Source organism: Aythya fuligula, chromosome 15 (genome assembly GCF_009819795.1).
Source record: "Aythya fuligula isolate bAytFul2 chromosome 15, bAytFul2.pri, whole genome shotgun sequence".
Taxonomy (NCBI): Eukaryota; Metazoa; Chordata; class Aves; order Anseriformes; family Anatidae; genus Aythya; species Aythya fuligula.
Window position 1 is genome coordinate 10101756 of NC_045573.1, and position 21721 is coordinate 10123476.

General features: G+C 37.5%; 1 protein-coding gene across 3 annotated transcripts in view; it reads right to left on the minus strand.

Moving 5' to 3' along the window:
- Nucleotides 1–1797: 1797 nt before the first annotated feature.
- The window catches only part of CPPED1 (calcineurin like phosphoesterase domain containing 1), a 50978-nt gene continuing 31054 nt past the window's right edge, over nt 1798–21721 (minus strand). For all 3 annotated transcript variants that reach the window (XM_032197493.1, XM_032197494.1, XM_032197495.1), the window contains one exon: nt 1798–4311. In XM_032197493.1, the coding sequence (XP_032053384.1) occupies nt 4079–4311 (233 nt within the window). In that variant the 3' untranslated portion in view covers nt 1798–4078. The remainder of the gene's footprint in view (nt 4312–21721) is intronic.

The following is a 21721-nucleotide window of genomic DNA, read 5'->3' on the forward strand; positions in this document are numbered from 1 at the left end:
TGACCATGCTAAGAAAAGCAATCCAACATAATTTGTCATTTATGCTGGTAAAAAAGTATTCTTATTTTTTTTAACTGTTTGCTTCACACAGTAATGTTCAACAACACGCCATGGTTAAAAATCCTTCTCACAATTGTACAATATATATGAGGATGTGTTTTCATCTTAGTTATCCATGCTGACATCCATTTCATAGGAACTAAAAACTGAGTGGAAGTTCTGAGCTGTTATTCAAATAAATACTTCAAAACAGTGTGTCCTGCAAGGGAAATTTTATTTATTTTACACATACCTTAGGTTTTAGGATGCTTAGATGTTTATGTGCGGCAGGTGGGACTGTGCTTGAGAAACTAAGGCAGTGGCAAAATGAACAACAAATGAGATGCTGGGCACCCCATCCTATTTTGGGTTAGTGCAAGGAATTCTTAATTCACTGAACTGAGGAATGGGCTAGAAAAGGTCAAAATACCGCTGAGGCCATTCCATCACTCCAGTGAGCGGTGTGTTCACTAGACTGTCACCCACGCTACGAAGTGATGGTTATGCACACAACTTGCTCCTCTCTGGCACTTTAATTTTCTCCCTTTTGAAAACCTGTGAGGCAAGAACAAAAGTGAATGTCTTCTATGTTTCAAATCTAAAACTTTGAGACTATTTTTCTTCTTCCTGTGACATTAATCACATTGGTCACAAAGTCTAAGAAAATACCTGAATTCTACTTTACCAGATAAAATGCAGGAGAAAGTAACAGAAACTAAATTACTTAATGTTTACCTGTCCCCACATCATGTATGATGAAAATGTAGGCCACAGCCATAGCCCTGTCACTCCTCTTCTCTTAATTATACAGTAAAATACTGATAAAAACCTTGTATAAAAACAAAACTCATAGCAGCTAGTTTTACATTTAAAATTTTCCCCCCCTTCCCTCCCACGCGACACAGCAAGCCAGATCTAGCAGCCCCACCTTGTGAAAACTCCTGAGCCACATACAGGCAGGGGAAGGCAGGAGGGGTGGCTGGGGTCCCCAGCTGGCCTCCGCTAGCCCACAGTTGGTTCCTGTTTGCTTGTGTGTCTACCACCTTCTGAGCCAAGTAACTTGAAAACATCCCTCAGGTGTATGAGAACCTGGAGCTTGGCAGCTGCACCAGCAAGGGAGAGCAGTGATGCTATTATTTTCCTAGAACTTATTAGAAAAATTCCCATTTTTGATTAATAGAAGATTGTCAAAGGTGGATGAGGCTGAGATAGATCATACCTGCACTGTTGTTTTCAAGCAAACCTGTACAAGAGTTGGCTTGCAGTAGCAGGTTTCTAGAGGGAGCTCTGAAGGGCAGACAAGGTGGAATTTCAGTCCAGAAAGCTTTCTGCAAATCTACGTGGTTGCAGCAGTAGAGGTGGAACAATGCTGGCATTACCAGCTCACTGACAACTGGGAACACAGATGCCTGATTTCAGCCTGCTCAGGGTGAATCTAAGCATGAAGAGCCACAATTCTACAACATGCCCACTAAATTGTGAGGATAAAGGCAATAATCTATCTTCTTGCCTTCCACAAATATTACAATCCATATATATTAGGTTAAAAGTTAAGTGGTAGTAGCGGAATGCAGTGGAAGGTACAGTTACACAACGTGTGTCAGCTCCCAAAAGCCTATATGCAAAGAGAATGCATTTAATAAAAAAAATCAGCAGCCTAACTTTACTATGTTACAAAATTACAAACTAAAGGCAAAGCTGGTAATATTCTTTCGCATGAATATAAGAATGTATTGTTAGAAATAACTAAATAAAATATTTGAGATATAAACATTTTTTTTAATTGAACTTCACATTTGTACTTGAGTAATATTTTCATGACAGCATGCACAGTATTTCTTACAGTGAAATGATAGAAGTGAAAAAAAATTTACAACTATGAGTTAAAATTATGCTTATACAAACATTTGCATTGCATATTAGTACACTGTAATTCTGAAAATAAAATTGTAGAGCTCTGTAATACCACTACAAACAAATTAACATTTTCATATCTGTTGGAAGACTTTCTCCTGAAGTTATGCTTCTATCTCCCAGGCTTCATATATTCAATTAAAATTATATCCTTTAATAAACAGGCATATGAAAAAACTGCTTAAACACTTCTTCCATTCAGCTTTACAATATTGTGCCAGAGCAATGAGCATACTCCATGCTCCACTTGTCTCAGGTCACTCTGCTGAACTTCAGCCTTAAGATGTACCCTGGCATACTTAAAAGATTTAAGTCATAGCAAGACTATTCTTCCCTATGCCAAACACAAACCAGCATCATCTCATTCTTGAAGCCTTTAATGAGCTGTGATTACTAAATAGCTCCCACCTATGTAAGACCAAATTTTAGTCAGTGGTTTCAAAGATATGTAAGTACCCAGATTTTTAGAATAAGTATCTGAACTAATGGGTGTTTAACTCCTAGCGAAACTGCCATTAGGGTGCTTGGGTACCTACCTATTTCAAAGCAATCTACCCTGAGATTTTCATTCTCATTTCCCAGCTGTTCCCTTGAAAATGAGCCTGTGAAAACATTCAGCTAAACAAAAGCAGCCAAACAATAAAAGCAAGATCATTTTCATGTTATTATCGTGGGACAGTAGCCCACATTTGGTCCGGTCAATCTGTAGGTAGAGTTGTTTCACTGGTACAACTAGCCAAAACACCACAGCGGTGGGTTTTTACAATCTCATGAGCCCCACAGATGAAGCTTTACTAAGCCTCCCAAGTAAACTTGTGACAAAAATATAACAAAACTGACACTTCAGCACAGTATTTCACCTCCTGCACTGTATTTAAGTACCCGTATGTTCTAGGAAATGATGTATGCAAGTACACATAAAATGTATCGAGTACATTGCATTTTTAGCCAGTATTGCTTGTGTCCTTCCATCTTCAGGAGGTAAAGCTGTGCTATATCTGTATTTCTAGGTCACCTGTGGCATAGAGTGTATGATGTGTTCAACTAAACATTTAAAAATTGAGGTATAATGTTAATTAGATGAAGACATTTTTAATTTAAAAGAAATCAGACATGCTTGCTATAAATATTAGTTAGATTGCAGCACATATAGAATGCAATTTTCTTCTTACTACATGATTTATTTTTTAAGACTTAGTTCAGTGAAGAAAACATACTTTACAGGGTTTTCAAGATTCAATGGCTATAATATTTTGATAAGGCACGTTTAAATTGCATTTAGAAATGGAAGTTCTCCACTTGTCTAGGAATCAACGAAGTGATGCTATTCCGTACAGAATATTCTCTCTGCAGCTATTCCAACCTTTGAACCATTGCAGTAATATATACTAATTTAATGGTGATTAAATTTCAAAAGGAAAATAATTGTTCCATGCTAAGTTTCTCTCAGTGGCATTTATACTAGCCTCATTTATAGATTTGTCATTATATAAAACCAGGATATAAGGGAAACCCAAAGCTGTGACTCCACTGAACAGAATGTGCTTGCTCTCCCATTGCTGCTGGCTCTGAAGAGCTAAGAAATTGAAATAAGGGGAAATGGGAGAAAACATGACCTCTGGGTAGCAGTGTCTGATTCAAAGGTTGCTAAAAGTCAGTGGGAGTCTGTTGATTTCACTGAGTTTTCGAGATTTATTTCTACAGAGTAAAAAACATGTCACATTTGTATTGTCCAGAGTGTAACTGAAGTGACTAAATTTATTGATTTTAAAGTGTCTTTTTAAACATCAAATGAAAACAGACTTGAGTTGAAGTACTACTCTTAACTCTTGGTTATACTTTCTATTTATTAAGAAAGTCTTATCCAAGAGGTAAGTAAAAATGCTCAGAACTGAGAAATCTTTTCAATGATACATTAGCATATTAGTTCTGTTATTCCATATTCCTCAGAGGCCTCATTTTCAAAAAGAGAAATATGTCAACACAGAAACAAACTGAGAACAGTTCATGGGCATGGTGCATCTGTGACTTCAGCTTGTAGAAACTTTTGAAAACTCTTTCTATTATTCTAATAAATACAGACAAAACTCGCATCAACCATTTGAGTTAAAAGGGATTTGACAGCCTAAATTTGCTTAGCAAGCATATCCAGCAGCTCCTTCTCCATGCCTTGGCTGCTCAATTCATCTAAACTGTAGTATCTATGAACAATCTTTTCATCTGTCACAACAACTACTCGAAGCCCATGTGTATCTTCTCCCAGCTGACATCCTATTGCTGATGTAACCACCATTTCCAGGCCTCTGTAGGACCCTCCAGCATTCCTATGGTAATGTCCAGAAAATACAGCCTTAATGCCTGTTAAAAAAAAGAAAAAAAGAAAAAAAAAAAGAAAAAAAGAAAAAAGAACATATATTTAGTTAGCATTTACAGTTCATATATGTGTTCATCCTAAAAGATACTGCTGAGGTTTACACTGCTAGTGGGGTTGTAGAGAAAATTCTATGGTAACTACAGGTGTTCTTCAATCCTTAATAGTTCATAAAGCATAAAATTAAGAGGAAACCATTTACCTGAACTTGCATTTAAAACAAATAATTAGTAAACAGCAATAAATAACTGTAATTGTAATAAAGAATAAATAATTATTAAAAGGAATGATGTTATGCTCCACTGGCTTTGTTAGGGTTACTGGAGTTAGTTACACTTGCTGCAAGGTGTTTGTCATCTTGCTAATCCTTTGGCTAGAAAGAAGGAACACTCTAGAGGAAGCAGATTAAAAGTAGAAAAAAAAATCAGTAATTAATAACTGCCTAAAGAATGATGCTACTGAAACATGAGCTGAAAGCTAAGGACCGTGTAGCTATATTTGACTATTATCATGCAAAAAAATCACTAAGGAGAATTTAAACCTATTTACCTAAGGCTGGTGACCTTAAAAAAAGTCAAGACAAACAAGAAACGTGGATAAAAAGATAATTTGTAATCTATTCTCGACAATATTTAGGGTTTATAGCAGATGGAATAAATCCAGATACATGAAAGAAACCTAATATGCAGAAGAGGTTGTGAGTTATAATAACACAGGGAAGAAAGATGAGAGCACCCAAAAAAGATAAGGTTGATGATCCGCAAGTGTCAAGAATGGCAATGACATGAATTAACATTTACCTAGTACAGGGTACAAACAAAGCAGGTTTATCGTAATTTCCTCTGTATCTTTGATGATTTAAAGCTTTATTTATTTATTTGTTTTTATAAGCTATTTATATTTTACATTGTACTGGGATAAAAATCATTCTGTTAGGAGCTTGAAAGAAAGAGATACTTTTGATCTGAGGAAGGAGACAACAATATGCTGCACTGAACGTTTCTGGGTAGGTAGCATGCAAATATCATCCAAGATTGGTCAGGGGTAAAGAAAAGCTAAATGACAAGCAGCAGCAGGTACAAGGAACAAGCGTACTTTATTTTTAAGGCCTTATAGTGTACTTTGAAATCCTTGGCTGAATCATTCTAACTGATTTTAAAAAGTCCAACCACCCCTCCTCTTCTCTCAGAACACAATAATTCAACAAAAAAATAATTAGGTTTAGATACATGTATGCTATCTGATTTTGACCATCTTCCAAAGGTGACCCACCCATATGTCAGCTCTGCTTTTCTGCCATGCATCTCATTAGCCATGGAATTTTTGCAGAATTTTTGAAACAATTTCAAATTAGATGGAACTGTCATCCTCATCTCCAAAATGGAACTTTTCTTTCTTCTGTCTTGGAAAAAAATAATCTGGTAGAATCTGTGTTCACTGCTCTGAATGGCCTTTCTGATTGTCTTTTCAGGTTAAAGTCCTGATACCAGATAGATTATTTTTCCCTCTCCATTTCATGATTTATAAATTTTAATCAAATCACTTTATTGCTATGCAATAATGAAACCTTGATTAGGCTCATGAGTCACAAAAGTTGGAAAAAAAACCACATATTTTAGTGCTAAGTACTTATTTTTCACATCAAAGTTTGTAAAACCATTAATAACAAAGCTGAGATTCTAGGTTCTTCACAAGAAAGACAGTGATACCACAGACAAACATTTCCCTTCCAGGTTAAGCCAGCATCCTTTAGCATTTAGCTACTGCTAGATACACAGCTGAGCATCATACACCACTTTTTTAAGCAAAAAATCACTGATCAGCTTTCTTGCTAATTTAAGGTGGTACATATTTTATTTTGATAGGAACAAAGGTCTGTAAGTAAGCACTGCATCAGCTGCTAACAGGCTTCTGAAAAGATTTCTGAAATTCTTTTAAGAATATTTATATTATTCTATTTTCCAGGATGATGCAAAAGTTGCATGCTAATTTAGATATGATATCTGAAAATCCTAGTATTGATACCTGTGACAGATGGGGCAATATGATTTTTTTTTTCTTTACAATCACATTTTTTTTTTCTCTGCAATCATGTCATTTAAATGTGAAATGAAAATGTGAGCTAAGTATAAATAGCAAATTTTACAAACAGGTTTTGGGATTATCTTTTGGTATGCTCAGTCTAAGATCCTTGGATTTCAGAATGCACAACTTCCTGAAGCTGTGTTTAATGCTATTTTATACTAGTCTAAAAGAGAAAAATTACTAGACTGGATAGTTGAAAATACTAGGAATTTTGTTGTTTGTCATGAAGTATGAAACATATAAATTAATATTTAAAACTGTTGCAGGAAGCATTTAGATCTGTTGATTTATGATACTACTAATGACAACTGAAAAAATTTCAAAAGTGCCTGAATGATTTAGATGTGATTTCCCTATTGAAACACAAGAGGTTGTGTAATCCTTAATCGTAACGACACTTCCATGGTTCTTCATAAAGCACCTGGAAATATATTGTTAATACTGAGTGACTCAAGAAACACACCTAAGTATTCTCTGACAACTCTGATTAAACAGCAAGCACCTTATCAGGATAACCGCTTATTTTATGAAATTTAATCTTTCAAAGACTAAATACCAAAGTATTGAAGACTAAAGCAAGGAAAAAAGGAAAAGAGGCTGTGTGTAGCTGGTCTTGCTGCAGAGGACCTTGTCATCACCTGCATTGCACCACCTCCTGCAGTTTCTGAGCATGACATGGGAAATTCCAGCTTTTCAGAAAGCCAGAGTAATACAGTGAATAATTCAGTTATTTCATCCAGTAAGTCCATGCTGAGGTTGACAAGACTACCTCTCCAAGTAAGATCTGGTACTTGTTCCATGTGGCTTTCTAGAAAATACATGCCATAGTCCATGAGACTTCCTTCTGAATCTGGTTATGCATTGCTTGTTTTCAGTAGTTGGACAGTAAATGTGACCAAAGATTAATCCAGACTCACAATTTTGGCAGTGAGCTGCCTGATGGCAGCTAGCACTGCTCCACCTGCCAGCCTTACACAGAAAAGCCAGAAAGAAGGGTACATCTGAGATCTTTGTTTAAAAACTCTTGTGAGTTTTGAAGATGTAATCAAATGCCCTTATACCCGCATATCAAGCACCAAAAGATCACTGTGTCTAAGAAGGAAAGTATTACCTGAAGATAATAATGAGATATCTTTGTGCTTAAACTGTGTTACAAATGGTAAAACTTTCACTACATAAAAAAGCTGAAAGATGTCAAAGAAGTTGAAAAAAATTGAAATCTCTGCTGTACAGGCAGAGAAATGAATTGTTTAAGCTTATGCTGTTGCATTCTTTGTACCTCTAGCAAGACATAAGGGGCATTTAATCATCCCATGTACTGTATAGGTGAAAGCATTATTTTTGTAATTATAGAACACTGAGCAGAACCTACAGTGATGTGCAGGGATGGACACCAAGATTAATTTGTTATTGTTTCATATATTCCAGCAATCTGCCATTCCATGCTTCCCACAAAAGGTAAGACACACTCAGTGCTATTCAAGCGGTAGGCCAGCAAATGGGTCATTTGTGTTACTATAACCGTGGCATAACAAAAAATGCTAGCAACAACTGATTTTTGCCTTCAGACAGCAGATATTCTGGCAAAGACTCAATGCAATGCAAAGGCAGAGAGCTGTGCCTAGGAACACGACTATAATTTCACAGGAGATCCTCATCTCCCCAGCCAGAACACCCTGCACCCTTTCTCCTGCAGTAATTTAGACCTAATTCACCATGATTAAATGAAGAGGGAAGTAGGTGACCTCTCTTAACAAACTTGGTTGTATCTGTCCTTTTCTTTCATAGGAGATAGTCGATTTGATGACTGATGTAAAATATATAAAGTAGGATCAACCTATAGTTAAAAATTAAGCAGCTTGGAAAGCAAAATATAAATTATTCTTCTGTGTGCCTGGTAAAAGCTACATGGGCTTTCATATTTCAAAATCCAAACCTCACCCAGATAGCAAATGACTCAAGATGGAAAACAGAATGAAGTAATTTTTACACTGAACAGTGGTATATGAAGGTTGTTGCCAGCTGGAACTTGTCTGTTCTCCTAGTTTAGTTCATCGGTACTGATTCTTTTCGCTCCATGTAACATACTCACCTAGCTGGTGTGAGAGTTACACTTGTAACTTGGAGAGCTTGCTCTGACTCAACGGCAGGAACCTAGCAGAACAGTTTTGTCTTTTCTTTTTTTCCCCCTTGGGAGAAATCCCATCAGAATACCTCAAAAGGTGATGGCGTGACATAACGGGCTCTTTGAAGATTCTGCGCTTTCTGTATTATTTGGATCTTCAGAATCATCATATGAAGGTGTTTTAAAACCGATGCGATAGTAAGTTTGAGAGTGAGGAGTCATTTCTCAACTCCTCCATGTTGTAGCTTATTACAGTGTAACATAATGTAACATACTTGAGCAATTCAGGCACAGAACACAGCATTTATTTCTCATTACACACACATAGCCCAGCCACAAGGCTACACTTGTTCCCCACTTTCCAGCCCCACCATTCCTTTCTGCAGCGACAGGCAGCACGTGCCCACCTAGAGCTGCTTAGGGCATGGCTGGGGATCTCCTTCCATTGCTTGCCAATAGACAGCAAAACTCAGCCTCGTGGGACTTTAAGTATGACATCCTTCTTGCTAAAGTGGGACCTGTCTTCCTTTGTGGCAATGCCCTTAAAAGAGCAAGCCCTGACCTGGGAGGAGTGGATGCTGAAGTAGATGGGGCTGCTTCCTGCATTGCTGCAGCCTCTGAACAAGGCACTTGTGGGGTGGACAGAGGACACACTAGGCTTAATAAAACCAGCCTGCTTTCATCTGAGAGCTGGCTGTAATGCGTCCATGTGTATAGCACCTTCCTGTCCTTACAGCACTCCACAAATAACCGAAGATCTCCAGCAATGCTCTGGACTCCTCCCTCAGGCACACAACAAGCATGGACCTGGCTGGATCTTGGCCTTTACCCACAGAGTTAAGCTGTGGCTCAGCCTTTGAGGACTGAACATTTAGGAACCAAGCGTTTGGCCTGCTTTCTTACTGCAGCAGCTAGATCTGTAAAATATCCTTACTCGCTTCTAGTAAGTGACAGTGCTACTATGGAAACAGGAATTTATTTCAATGTTTTCCACTTTTTCTGCAGGTAAGCAAAACTGCTTTAGTCCGTGAAAAAGTTAGGACAAAATAACAATCATAAAACCGTAGTGAGATGTAAGCCCCATGTGACACTCTGTAAGTGAAGCGTAAGTGCTTTTGTAAGGGAAATAAGTGCTCTCTTTTAACTGGAAGGATCGTGTTCAGCTTTCCACCTTTCAGAGAATTTAACCTTTGGAACTGAAGAGGAACAGAAATCAAGACTGTGTTAGCACATATGTAAACCAAACCCCAACCACATGGTTTCAGTGCGATTAAGGATAAGGATATAAAAGCAGTAAAGCAACCTTACTAATAAGGACAACCATAATCTCCCACTATCTGAGAACTCATGGGAAGATTTTTGAGGCACCCATCCTAGACCTTTTAGCCAAAAACAGCAGGCAGACACCAGGTAAGAAGTTTGGCCCATGAATCATGCAGTTTTTTTTCTTCTAAGGCAAATATTGCAACTTCACCCCACTTATGTTTAACATCTGCTACCTGCCTACACACAAGAAGGTATTTTGGTACAGAACTGAAATAAGAGTGATTGATAAACAGTGCAAATATGATACCTCACAACAGAGGATGCAATTTAAAACCTTTTACCTCCTGTTGGCTCTGTGAGGCAGACTGTCTAAACAAGCTGGTGTTTATGGATACAGTTCATTCAAATTCCCCATTTTAGCATACGTCTGTCATTCAGGGCCTAATTTCGCTGGATGGGTGTTCAGTGCTGAAATGTCCTTGTGGAACGAGCTGCTCAAGGATCAGCCTTTGCTAGAATTCATCATCTGCCTTTGATACCTCCTAGTGAAAGTTGTGCCCAGACTTCAGGTATTCTTTATTTCCAGTGCTAGTATTAATTTTTGTTATTGTGGTGTTACAATCTGTTACATCTTGAACAAAGAAACAAACAGGTCACTATTGTGTATTAATAGAAGTCTAACTGATGTTGTTTATTACTTCAGTAGTATCTTTTTGTTCACCCAACTGTCTTCCCTTCACTTTTGTTAGCATAAGAAGGAAATCTGAACCAGTCAATGCAATAAGACTAAGATGACAAGCAGGCAATTTACTTTGCTCTTGCTTTTGATCTTAAACATAAAAAGAATCTTAAGATGTATGCACTCAAATTTAATTTATTCATTTCAGATGTTTTTCTGAAGTAATACGGTCAAGTTGCTCGCGAGTCCCCTCACACACAAAACCCATTTTCTAATCCCTGTGAGAAAAGAGCAGTGTTTGTCCTGGCAGGCCTCCCTGTAATAACCTGCTTTAAGGTGTGTGCAGGTCAGTTAATGCAGTTCAGTAGATCCAGCTATGCACAAATGGGTGCAGTCCCCTCCCACTAAAAAGAAAACAAAAAAAACCCAAGAGGTAGGTAGAACAGTAATTTTGTTTTTCATTCTTGACTTCTGAAATAAGCAGATGAGAAAAGCTTTGATATAAAAGCAATATGAAATACTCAAAAGCCACTGTGTAACTGAATTCCAAAGGATGGCACCCTCACAAGCATTCATTATTTCATTTTTAGGAAATACACAGTGATTTGAATTTAAATGTGACTGAAGGTTTTACAAGATCCATTAGCCAAAAGAACAGGATCCCTACAGGAAGACATTATTCACTCCTAATAGATTATTCATTAAAAGAAAAAAAAACACAATAAATTAAGTTCAGAATAAAGTCAAAAACTGTGCAGATAGTTACTACTAAAAGAAAGAAAGAAAAAAAAAAAAACAGCAACAAACACAACAAAACAACAACAAACCAACCACACACTTAACTCTGTGATCATCACAGTCAGATACCACACTGCATGACACTACAGTGGTAACATCTCTACTATGGAAAAAAAGGCCTGAGCTGACACGTTCATTTTTGATCAGTACACGACTGGAAGCCAGCTACTCCAGATGGAAAACTCAGTGCAGGCCATCATGTTGTGCTTCATCTGTTTTAAAACCATGCCTTGGATCACAAAAGCATCTAAAAACAATGAGCTTCAGTCCTGTAAACCAAACATGAGTTTTCAGAGTCATTGATCTGAAAAAAATTAATGTCTTTGTTAAAAGAAAAAAAAGGTTTGAAGTACAGGAATTGATTATGATTTTTGTGAAGCAAAGATCTCCTCCTCCTAGCATGCAATTTACTCTCATTTTCTGATCAAGCACAAAAAGTCCTTTTCAGTTCTGATCTGACAAAGCCGAATCTGAAAGACAAAAAGATTTGCTGTTTCCAAAGAACTGATCATAACCTTTCTTCCCCGTAGAATAATGCATTTGTACTGAAGAATGAAATACCTACTATGGCACAATTCTGTGAGTCCAACGCAGCCGATTTTGCATAAAATAATTTATATGACATAACAAACAAGCATCTTAAGGATTGTTCAGAGTCATCTGACTAGAGGGAAGTCTTACATGTGTTGATAAATCCTCATTGTCTTGGACATGACACAAGTTAATAAATACTTTATTTTTACGCTACTGTATTTACACCCTGCATTGTGTCACTTCACCCATTCCCTCAGGTTGTAAAGCTACACAGTGGATAAACTAAGACAAGAGGTGAATGCCAGGGAAAGTAATTAATAGCTTATGTAACTGGGCATGCTGCTTTCGATGCTATCTGTATGGTCATGTGTATGCAGACTTGTGCTTTAAAGGACAAGTCACTTTGTACTTAGTTTTATACTCTGTGGTTTCTACTGCACACATCTCTCAACAGAAAATTCCAAAAGTTCCTCTGAAGATTTTTTTCTTCCCCCATTATTTCCAGTGTCTGCTTTCTAAAGCCAACACACCAAGTAAGCAGTCATTACAAGAGCTTCAGCAAGCTCTTGTTGATCTGTGTTCAAAGCTCTGGTAAGACTGACAAGTATTATTGGCATTTCCCATTTTCTCTTTTTCTCGTAGTTCTCTCTTCAAGCTTTGTGAATTAGAACAGCAGGTTGCATTACAAAGGGCTTTTCCTAGAGGGATGGTGTAATGGATACTGTTAAGCTGACTGATTGGCATGCTGGGGAAACATCCAAATGAGTATCTGAAATTTGCTTCGGTTGCTTCACAGAAAATATTGGTACAGAAAGGGATGACCTGGCCAACCAGGCCCAGGGATGACTTGATGCATACAGCTGTCAGGTCTTCACACAGTGCAGCAGCTCTGATTTGGAAGAGGTTATTCTTGATGACCACCATTTGAGTCCCCACATGACCTGAGCAGAATATTGTTCTGAAGGGAGTGGTGTCCTAACTGCTCCACCTAGTGATAGTAAAAAATTTTGGAAAACTTCAAAGAAAACTTTAGCTATGCCAATGTCTTTAGCATGCTGTCGATTTTACTTCTGACAAGAATCAGATGAGAAAACAGTTCATTAAATGAAAAGAAACTGCATGCTGGATATCACACAGAAGGCAGTTGGTTAGCAGGAGAAGCTCAGGTTATTTTAAAGAATTTTAAAAGTACAGCATCTTCTTTCCACAAATTATACTTTAGCACTCTGAGAAACCCTTCCAAACAACAGTTCTGCAGCACCAGGGAAAAGGGGTCAGCAAGATTTTGACATAATAGCACTGTAAGAGAACAAAGGCATTTAGCTGTGTGCCACATGTAATTCCTATGAGAGTGATTATGTCCCGGTCACGACTTATTGTTAGGTTGCAGCCCCCAGACTTCCCTCCCTTCCTTGTTACTGTACTGCTCTTGTATTCTGCAGTGTAGAATAATGCAGGGACACAGAAGACTGGGCTTATTTCCAACTCCACATGGGGCAAGGAGGAAAGGGGACCATGGCCCATCTCTTCCTAGAGGCCCAACAGACAACTTCATCTTTTTCAATCTCTCCTTTGACCAATCTTTCAGTTCAAGGAATACTTAAATCATAAAATGTCTCTATTTGAAAAGTGAAACGCTCACCATGACCTATTTTTGTTTTATTAAACAGACAGCAGATACATTCCTTAACATTATGCCAACGAACTTCAATGTATTTTTTTTCTCTTTTTCTCAGCATTCTTTTATCATATTTTCTTAGACATACAGTGGTTGGTCTTCTCTCCTTCCCCACAAAGGCAGAAGTAAGGGGAAAGAGCACTACAGGACTACGTGACAATCGTGTTTGAAACCAAGGGTTTCATGTGTGAGTGAGAGGGTGGCCACGTCCCTCTCCCTGCAGGAGAAATCACCCTTAGGCAGCCAGGTACTTGTCGGTGCGGGGCCATTGGGGATAACGTGGCACCAGAGCCCAGCAGAGATGACAGTCAGCATGGACAGGACACACGTGCTTTCAAACATCCCAATTTAAAAATTAAACAAGTAAAATTCAGTGTCTCTTTGGAAGACCTCTCTAAAAGCTTGCACTGTTGAAGTATTGTCACAAGCTTCAATTGTCTTCTCATGGAGCAGTATTTCAATAAAAATCACCTATTTTTACTGGCAAGATTTCCTGTACCAAGTCATGAATGTTGCCAAAAGTCTCTGGCTGCTGGTAGCCTGAGCTCTTACAGTGGTAGAGTTCAACGGCTTATAGGAATAAATGAGGTATAGCAGAACATTGCACGTAACACTGTTGATGAGATTTGATGTGATAGCACAGACTAGCATGACGTATGAAAGCTTGGGTAGGAAAGAGGGAAAAAATCTCAATGCAACACTATGATTTTGTAAGTACATCTGTTTTCCTAACTTCTTGAAAATTGGATGTTCGTTAGTTCAAGTTAATTCCAGAAATACAAATCGAGTCCCAGTCTCACAAGAAATCTAGATGCATTGATTGCAGAGGTCCAAATCAGCTAAAGCAGGATGGAAAATGATGCTCGTATCACACATTTATCTTGAAATACTAAATATAATTTCATGAAGATAGGTGCACCTAGAAAACAAATTTTCTCACACAACCTGGATACTGGGCTGGAGTTCAGACTTGAACTAGTTTAAATTCCAGAGGTGTCTGAATCTAATTTCTATAATTACACATACTTCCATGGCTTGCTTCCAAAAAATCCTGAATTCAGAAGAAGTTGTTTTCCAACTCTAGTTCCTAACATACAAAGACCATTTTGAAGCAGGTTTTCTGTGCCCAAAACGCAACTGGCCTAGTCTCAGTTGGAAATCAAACTGCTCAACCCAGCACTATGGACAGTGTAAAAATATAGGAAGAAAATTACCAATATAAAAATAAACCAAAGAAAAGCAAGCAGATTTTCCAAATTAGGAAGAGAATGCCTGGAATAATCAGCATAGGCAATCAGTAGCATGCTTTATTTAGACTGAGCCTTCAATTAAATAAATGCTTTTCTCAGCAAAAGCAAATGAGACTGTAAGAGAATGAGAAGGCTAAATTAGTGGAATATGAATGACATAATAAATATGTAATGAGTACAGTACAGATCTTTCTTCTCCTCCCCTGATCTCTGTAAAGATTTCAGGAAAAAAAGTAGTTCTGACTGGGCAACAAAATTTATTGCGTGGTCCAGATTACCACCCTTTAAGTGCTGATTAATGAACAATTTTTTAAAATAACTCCAGACACAAACCAATGGTCACTGCATTTCATTTACGGATTTATGGCTCCCAGAACAGACTGCAGGTGAAGTTCAAAGCAAACAAGAGGAGACATTTCTTCACAGAGCACCAGCTGTGAAATGGGAAACTCCTTTCCACTGTGAAAGCCAAGAGTTTTCAAAAGCCAACTCAACAAATCCACAGAAGAACCCCTAAATAGCACTGTATTGATAAAACTAATATGATTAAGTAAGTCCCTAAAAGAAAAATTGTTGGAGATTGGAAGAATACTTGGAAGAAGTATCATTATGCACTTTGTTGTCCTGTGCTATAGGGTTTGAGAAGGAGCAGCAGAGGAGTGGGCAACAGGGACAATCATTCTGGTCTAGTTACTCTGCTGTTACATTAGCTATTAAGTTTAATGATTGAAACTAAGTTTAAAATAGAATTATGCTTATTGAAAAATCGCAAGCTTCCCAGGCCAAACCTCTTGCTCAAAAACTGAAGAAAGGGTATGTACTGGGAAAAACTGAACCTGTACGTACTTGTCCCTGAAACTGCAGGGGCTAGACAGGAACAGCACTAGAACCAAAATGGAAGCAAACAGATGGAGAAGCAGTTCTGTAAGGAAACAACTGCACTCAGTGAAAAACCTGAATGTTATCAACACTCCTCGGTACCCTTTCAGAGTTGTCATGGGCAGGAGAACAAAATCAGCTATTATCCAGGCACAGGTAGATGCTACTGTAAGAGACTCAGGGTGTGTATATGTTCCCATGCACATCTATGTGTAGATATCTATCTTTTTTAAAAAGGCAATGTTTCTGGGCAAATACAATGATTTAAGTCACAAGGATAAATTGATCCTGAGCACCTCCCCTAGAGCATCAGGCACAAACTGCTTTTTTTCCTTCCTTTCACTTGCAGCATACAGCAGCTTTTTACAGTGCTGAACAGTGTGGTCGGTTCAAGAGTAATACCTGTTCTCAGAACAATTTTGCACTCCAAAATGATGTTCTTTCAGCTTCCCTACAAGAGCACACATTAACCATAGGCACTTTTTGCTGTACCTTCTTCCTCTCCCCGGGCAGGTGGTGTATATCATTTTTTCAAGACTTCAGTGCTACAAAGTGAATGATAATATTTAGTAGTCTTCGTAAACAAAATCTCTCTTGTGGAATTAAATTGATTTTTATCTCATTGCTATTTGAGAAGTGTTCACATCACCCCATCTGCCAAGCAGGTGTTACAGAAGCAAACAAAGATGTGAAAGCATCAGTCACAGCAGTGCTCACAGGACTGTTCAGTGCTCAGGCAGTTCTCAGACCCTGCTCTCCAAAAAACACAGTGAGTTCCCTACAGTGGAGCTCCAGTAAAAGGAAGTATTCCCACTGGTAGGTGTCAGGGAACACCTTAAATCAACCATCACCATTTGAATCAACCTTAAATAACCATTGTAGAATTATTCTGTGCAGACCTTATAAGCTATCCTACCTTCTTCATCAGAGGTATTGTGTAATTAGAATTACAACTCAGCAACATGAGCATCTTAATAAAAAAAAAATACCACACTGTTGCCTGTTGTTAGCAAACATGACCCTAGAAACATGCAGGAAAACTTACTTAAATCTACTTTATAGAATAAAAAAATCCAGAGCTTGAGGCAACTGGTGAAATCTGTGGGTCTATGTAAGTGGGAGACAAGCTATTAGTCTGCAAAGTCTATCTATGACAAAGCAGTTTTTTATAGGACACCACTGAATGCAGCTATATAGAGAAGGACCTTAGTCACACTTGTTTTTCCTATATAACCAGAGGAGAGGCAGCAGGCACAGCCAGAGGGTGACTTCAGATCACCTAACGAGACTGCAGCTCTAAATAAGCCGTTTAGAGGTGCTCTCTGTAGAAGGTCACTCTGTGCTTCAGGTTTATCTCTGTGAATGCCTCTTGTGACCCTTCGGTGGAATTTATTTCTTGGTTTTGCTACATTTTCTATTTGAAAATGAAGCTTTCTCAAAGATCTGATACAAAGCCCAGATGATCCTGGCTTGCTGTGTGCTCTAAGGAGTGAAAAGAAGGTAACCAAACTACAGCCCAATGGAGAAAACAGATGTCAAAAATTTATGGAAGAACAAACATTACCTAATCTCTCATTATGGATTATGCTAAATAATTGTATTTTGCAGCATCTCACTGCTGAATTTCAGAAAAAAACCTATGTCTCTGTGTATCTACGTACTAGATAATATTCTTATACTTGGGGAGCAGTCTTAAAAAACACCATTCTTACACAGATACACAAAAGATATTGAAACTGGTTACCTGTACCATGAGCATATAATTTCAAGGTTGAAAGAGTTTGAGCTAAACACTGAAGCTGAGAGTATTTAAATCTAAATTATCTTAAATACTGACAAAGCAACACATAAGCAAGCACAGATTACTCACTTGGTGTATGGGCTTTGCCAAAATCAAGGTCTCAATGGCAGGAAGAAGAAAATATTACTCCCTTGTCAACTTTGATTACACAACAAAGAAAATAATGAAACATAACATATGTTGTCTGGTAAATTTTAGAAACAACAGCTTTCAGCACTCCATGCTTTAATTTTGTACTCAAATATATCTCAGCTGTAGATGTTCAGAGAGCTGCTTCTCCCTTTAATACCACTCTCCCGTCAAAACATTCTAAGAGGAGCAGGTAGGTATTACACTCTCTTAATGAGTGAAGGTGTTAGAAGTTACAGTATCTCCAGTCACAAATAAAATGACAAAAAGACATTTAATAAAGTTAGGTTGTTATTTTCTCCTGTATGTATGAATTTAAGTGCTTTCTACCACATCTGAAAAATTGCTTTGAAGTCATCTTGAATTTAGAACTCTTTAATTAAAAAAGCCAGATGCTGCAGGGATTTTCCTTCTATTATTTTACATCTATTTATTATCTTGCAATTCTCTCTCAGATTCATAAGTCTCTCACCTAGATACATCACCTGTATTCTTCACAGCACTCTGAACCACAAATTCTTTTATCAACTTTGTTGGTGAAGAAACCAGCTAGTAATTTAGGTTTTATCTGACAGAGGTCTTAAAGCTATTCAGACATCTGCTTAAATATTTCACTTCAGTATGGTCCTTATTGTGTTAAGTTTCCTACGAAATTTCAGTGTGTTGTTGATGGTTCTCAGGATAAAAAGTCTTTAAAAGATTGTCCATAGCTCATCTTTTTTTGGTCACAGAAAAAGTCTGTAAAGCCTAATAAAATTATAATTGAATGAGATCCGTAAGACAAAGCATGCCTTCTATTGGATAAACTGCTTGTTTAAAAACTAGTTTCTAATGTTTATCAAAAAAACATGTCATACAGGCCAGATTTTGGGCTGGACTACCACCTGGATTCCTTATTTTTTCAATTCAAAGCTACAAGCAAACCTATTTATATCATTGCTATAAAATTCTTAAAAGCTGAATATGTAATTCATGCAGCAGAGCAAACCTCACCACCAAGGATGTTAGCTCAGCTCATCCCCAGTACTCACACAGTGGCTTTTTTTCCTGTACTTAGCTTCTGCAGACAGGAGATGAACCTTACCAACTGGGGCTAAACATTACACAAACATGCTTTCAGAGATATATTCTCACTTAAAGGATAAACTATGTTCTCAACTGAGTTTACTTTCACTATCACTGAAATTGCTTTTTCATGGACAATGGTTGTTATAATGCATTTGAAGAAAAATTGGACTCAGAAGATTTCTTAGACGTGCAGCTTACAAGTATGGTTTAACTTTGCATAGTAGTAATACATATTTACAAGTACCAGATTTTCAATTTATAAATATTTATCATAAGGACATGATTTTATCTTTAATTAGCCCAACTGTTAAGGACACTTTTAATGTGAGAAATGTAATTCAGTACTTCGTACCAGATGTAGCCTCTACAGCTAGTCTTTTATCTCTGCTTGTAATGAGTGGATACTTAAACCAAAAGCATTCTGTAATATGTAAGTGGTCAGAAGGGAGTAACTACACAAGATTTGGGCTCAGGATTTAAAATAATCATTTTCTGAAGTTGCATACCTCACTCTGAAGAACCAGTGCAATACTCCCATCCATCCTTTAAGTATCATTTTATTTCCTATAAAAATCCATATGACTTTCTTGGTCTATGAAAGGACTGAAATCCTTAGATTTTTCTTCCTTTCCTCTCTCTAACCAGATGCATTATGGCTCCATGTTTGACACTATGAACATGAAAAGTATAAGCAAGAGAACTGGGATAGTTCCAGGTCTGATCCTGGGTTATCAACACCAGAAATACAATGCCCATCTACTAACCTTGCATTTCCAAAACCAACAAACCCTAGAACATGCACATGACATTGATTATACTGATTTTTTTTTGCAATTACACAATAATCCTTCAGAGTGGTTGGAAACACTGCAAAACAGCATCATGCCAGGATGCAAAGGGAGAGATGGAGAACGAGAAAGCAAAAGGAAGGATGGGCTGGTGTCAGGCCAGGGTTAGGAGAATAGTGGGAGACTCATTATGAAGGCAGCCTTGCCTTTTCCAGAATAAAAAGCTGTACCATACTTCTCAATTACGTGTTATAAGCGGTTAACCTTCTTAAACAGCAAGTTGTAAAACAAAAGAAACCCCAACAAATGCAAAGTAAGTTGGGGTTTCATTGTCAATATGCTGTGTTTTAATTCTCCATTAATATATGAAGTGAACTGGGAGGAACCAATTTTATGTCTTACCATGCTGACTGCCTCTTTGTAATCTACTGATAACATTCTGTGGTCTTACAAAGACCGTTCTTCAAAGGAATAATAAAATGGAAGCCAAATGCACCCGTTACTAAGGAAACTCTGAGCCAACTTTTGATGCAGCTCGTTTTTCCCAGCACTCCAAGTAACACTGAGCTGCTGCTCTCTGTATTCATTTAATTAGCACGTTTAATTATTGGATTGCAAATGTTACTTATTGCCTCAATGTTGTCTAAAACAGCAAGGAAAAGATCAATGTATTAACGTATTCATGAAGGAATCAAACAACAAGCCATTTGGGGAGGATTTTTGAGTGGGAGCAAGGGGCACAGTGGGAAATGATGGAGGGAAGGAACGCATTGGATGTTCGTGCAAAGAAGTTCAGATTTTTTTTTTTGCGGGAGTTGTCTCGTATTCTTGGCTTCCCATTCACTCTTCCCTCTCCCTTGAAGTCTGTGTGAGTTGTCTGAAAAAAGTTTTGACTTTTGATTAACCCCCTGGATACTCATTAGGAGAAATAGTCTGAAATATCCCCGTAAGAAGCATGATAACTTAACAATGGTAAATGTTACAATGATAACATTTTGCATAATTTCTCTTCTCTTCTTCTGATTAATTATATTCCCAGTGCTGAGTGTTGCAAAATGTTAGCAAGCCATCTGGATGTCAGAAAACTCTAGAACAGAACTGCTCTGGTTTCCACTCTAATGCTCCTTTACATACACCTGCATGGTAGCGTCCTTCTGCTAACACACTCTCTAATGGACTAGGATGCGTTTTTACCAACAATACATAAGCATTCAGCTGCCCAAGTTTCCAACAGAAATATTTCCCACTATATTATCACTAGCACAAAAATGAACAGAAAAAAAGACCATAATCAGGTAGGTACATTTTTCTTTTTCATAGGAAAAGTTGGAGAAAGAAAAATGCACAAATATTTTATATTAAATTTTGGGCTCCTACCTGTCAGGCAAATCTTGTCAAAGCAAAAATGTTGTTGTATGCAAACTTGTATGTTTTCTTTTTTCAAACTTTCAATGAAAATACATGAGTTAAATGAGCAACTATCATGGAGTGATTATTTATTTTCTTACTATATGGGTTCCTTCTATTTACCATTTTTATTAACATTATGCAAGATTTGGGAGTAACACCTTAAGAGCCATTGCCCTGAGCACTTTAAAAAACAACAACACAAAACCCTAAAAAAAACCTGTGTGAAGTGAAGCAGGGAAAAAAGGTAGAAGGTACAGGTTCATGGTTCAAGATGGAACTAACATACGTGCCTGCTTATACACACACATATTTCAACTTATGTTAACTTCTTACCTCTTTCTTCTTTCTTTTTATCAGTTTCATTCCATGTGTAACCATATAATTCTGCTGTTTTTCTTTAAATAAAGAAAACAAAATCTCCCTTCTTTTGCAATAAAACTAAAAGTCTTAACCAAAATCCTCCTTGTGTCCAAAACCAGTATCTTTATATTTTGTATTAAGATATTATGAGGTATGCTCAGCACGTCTCCTTAGGGAAAAAAAAAATCTTGTAAAACTTGAATCTGCAAATATGTCAGTCCCCTGGAGAGCCCTCAGATAATTGTAAATTTTGGCCCTACTGATTGGAAACAGGAGGAGATTCAGAGCTTGGAAATTAGGCTGGTTTTCGATGAGTCTTGGCTTAACAATTATATGGTAAATTATGAACAATAACATAAGCAATTTCCATTGTTCAGTAATCCAAATAACGTATTCTTTTATAGATACAGAGAAAATGACACTCTGATGCAGCGATGGCAGGCTAGCAGGAAATTTTGAGGGACTAGCACACTCCAGGAACATGAAAGCAATTAACAGGAAACAATGGGAACAGCACAGAGGAATAGCTGCATACTGTATCTGTCTC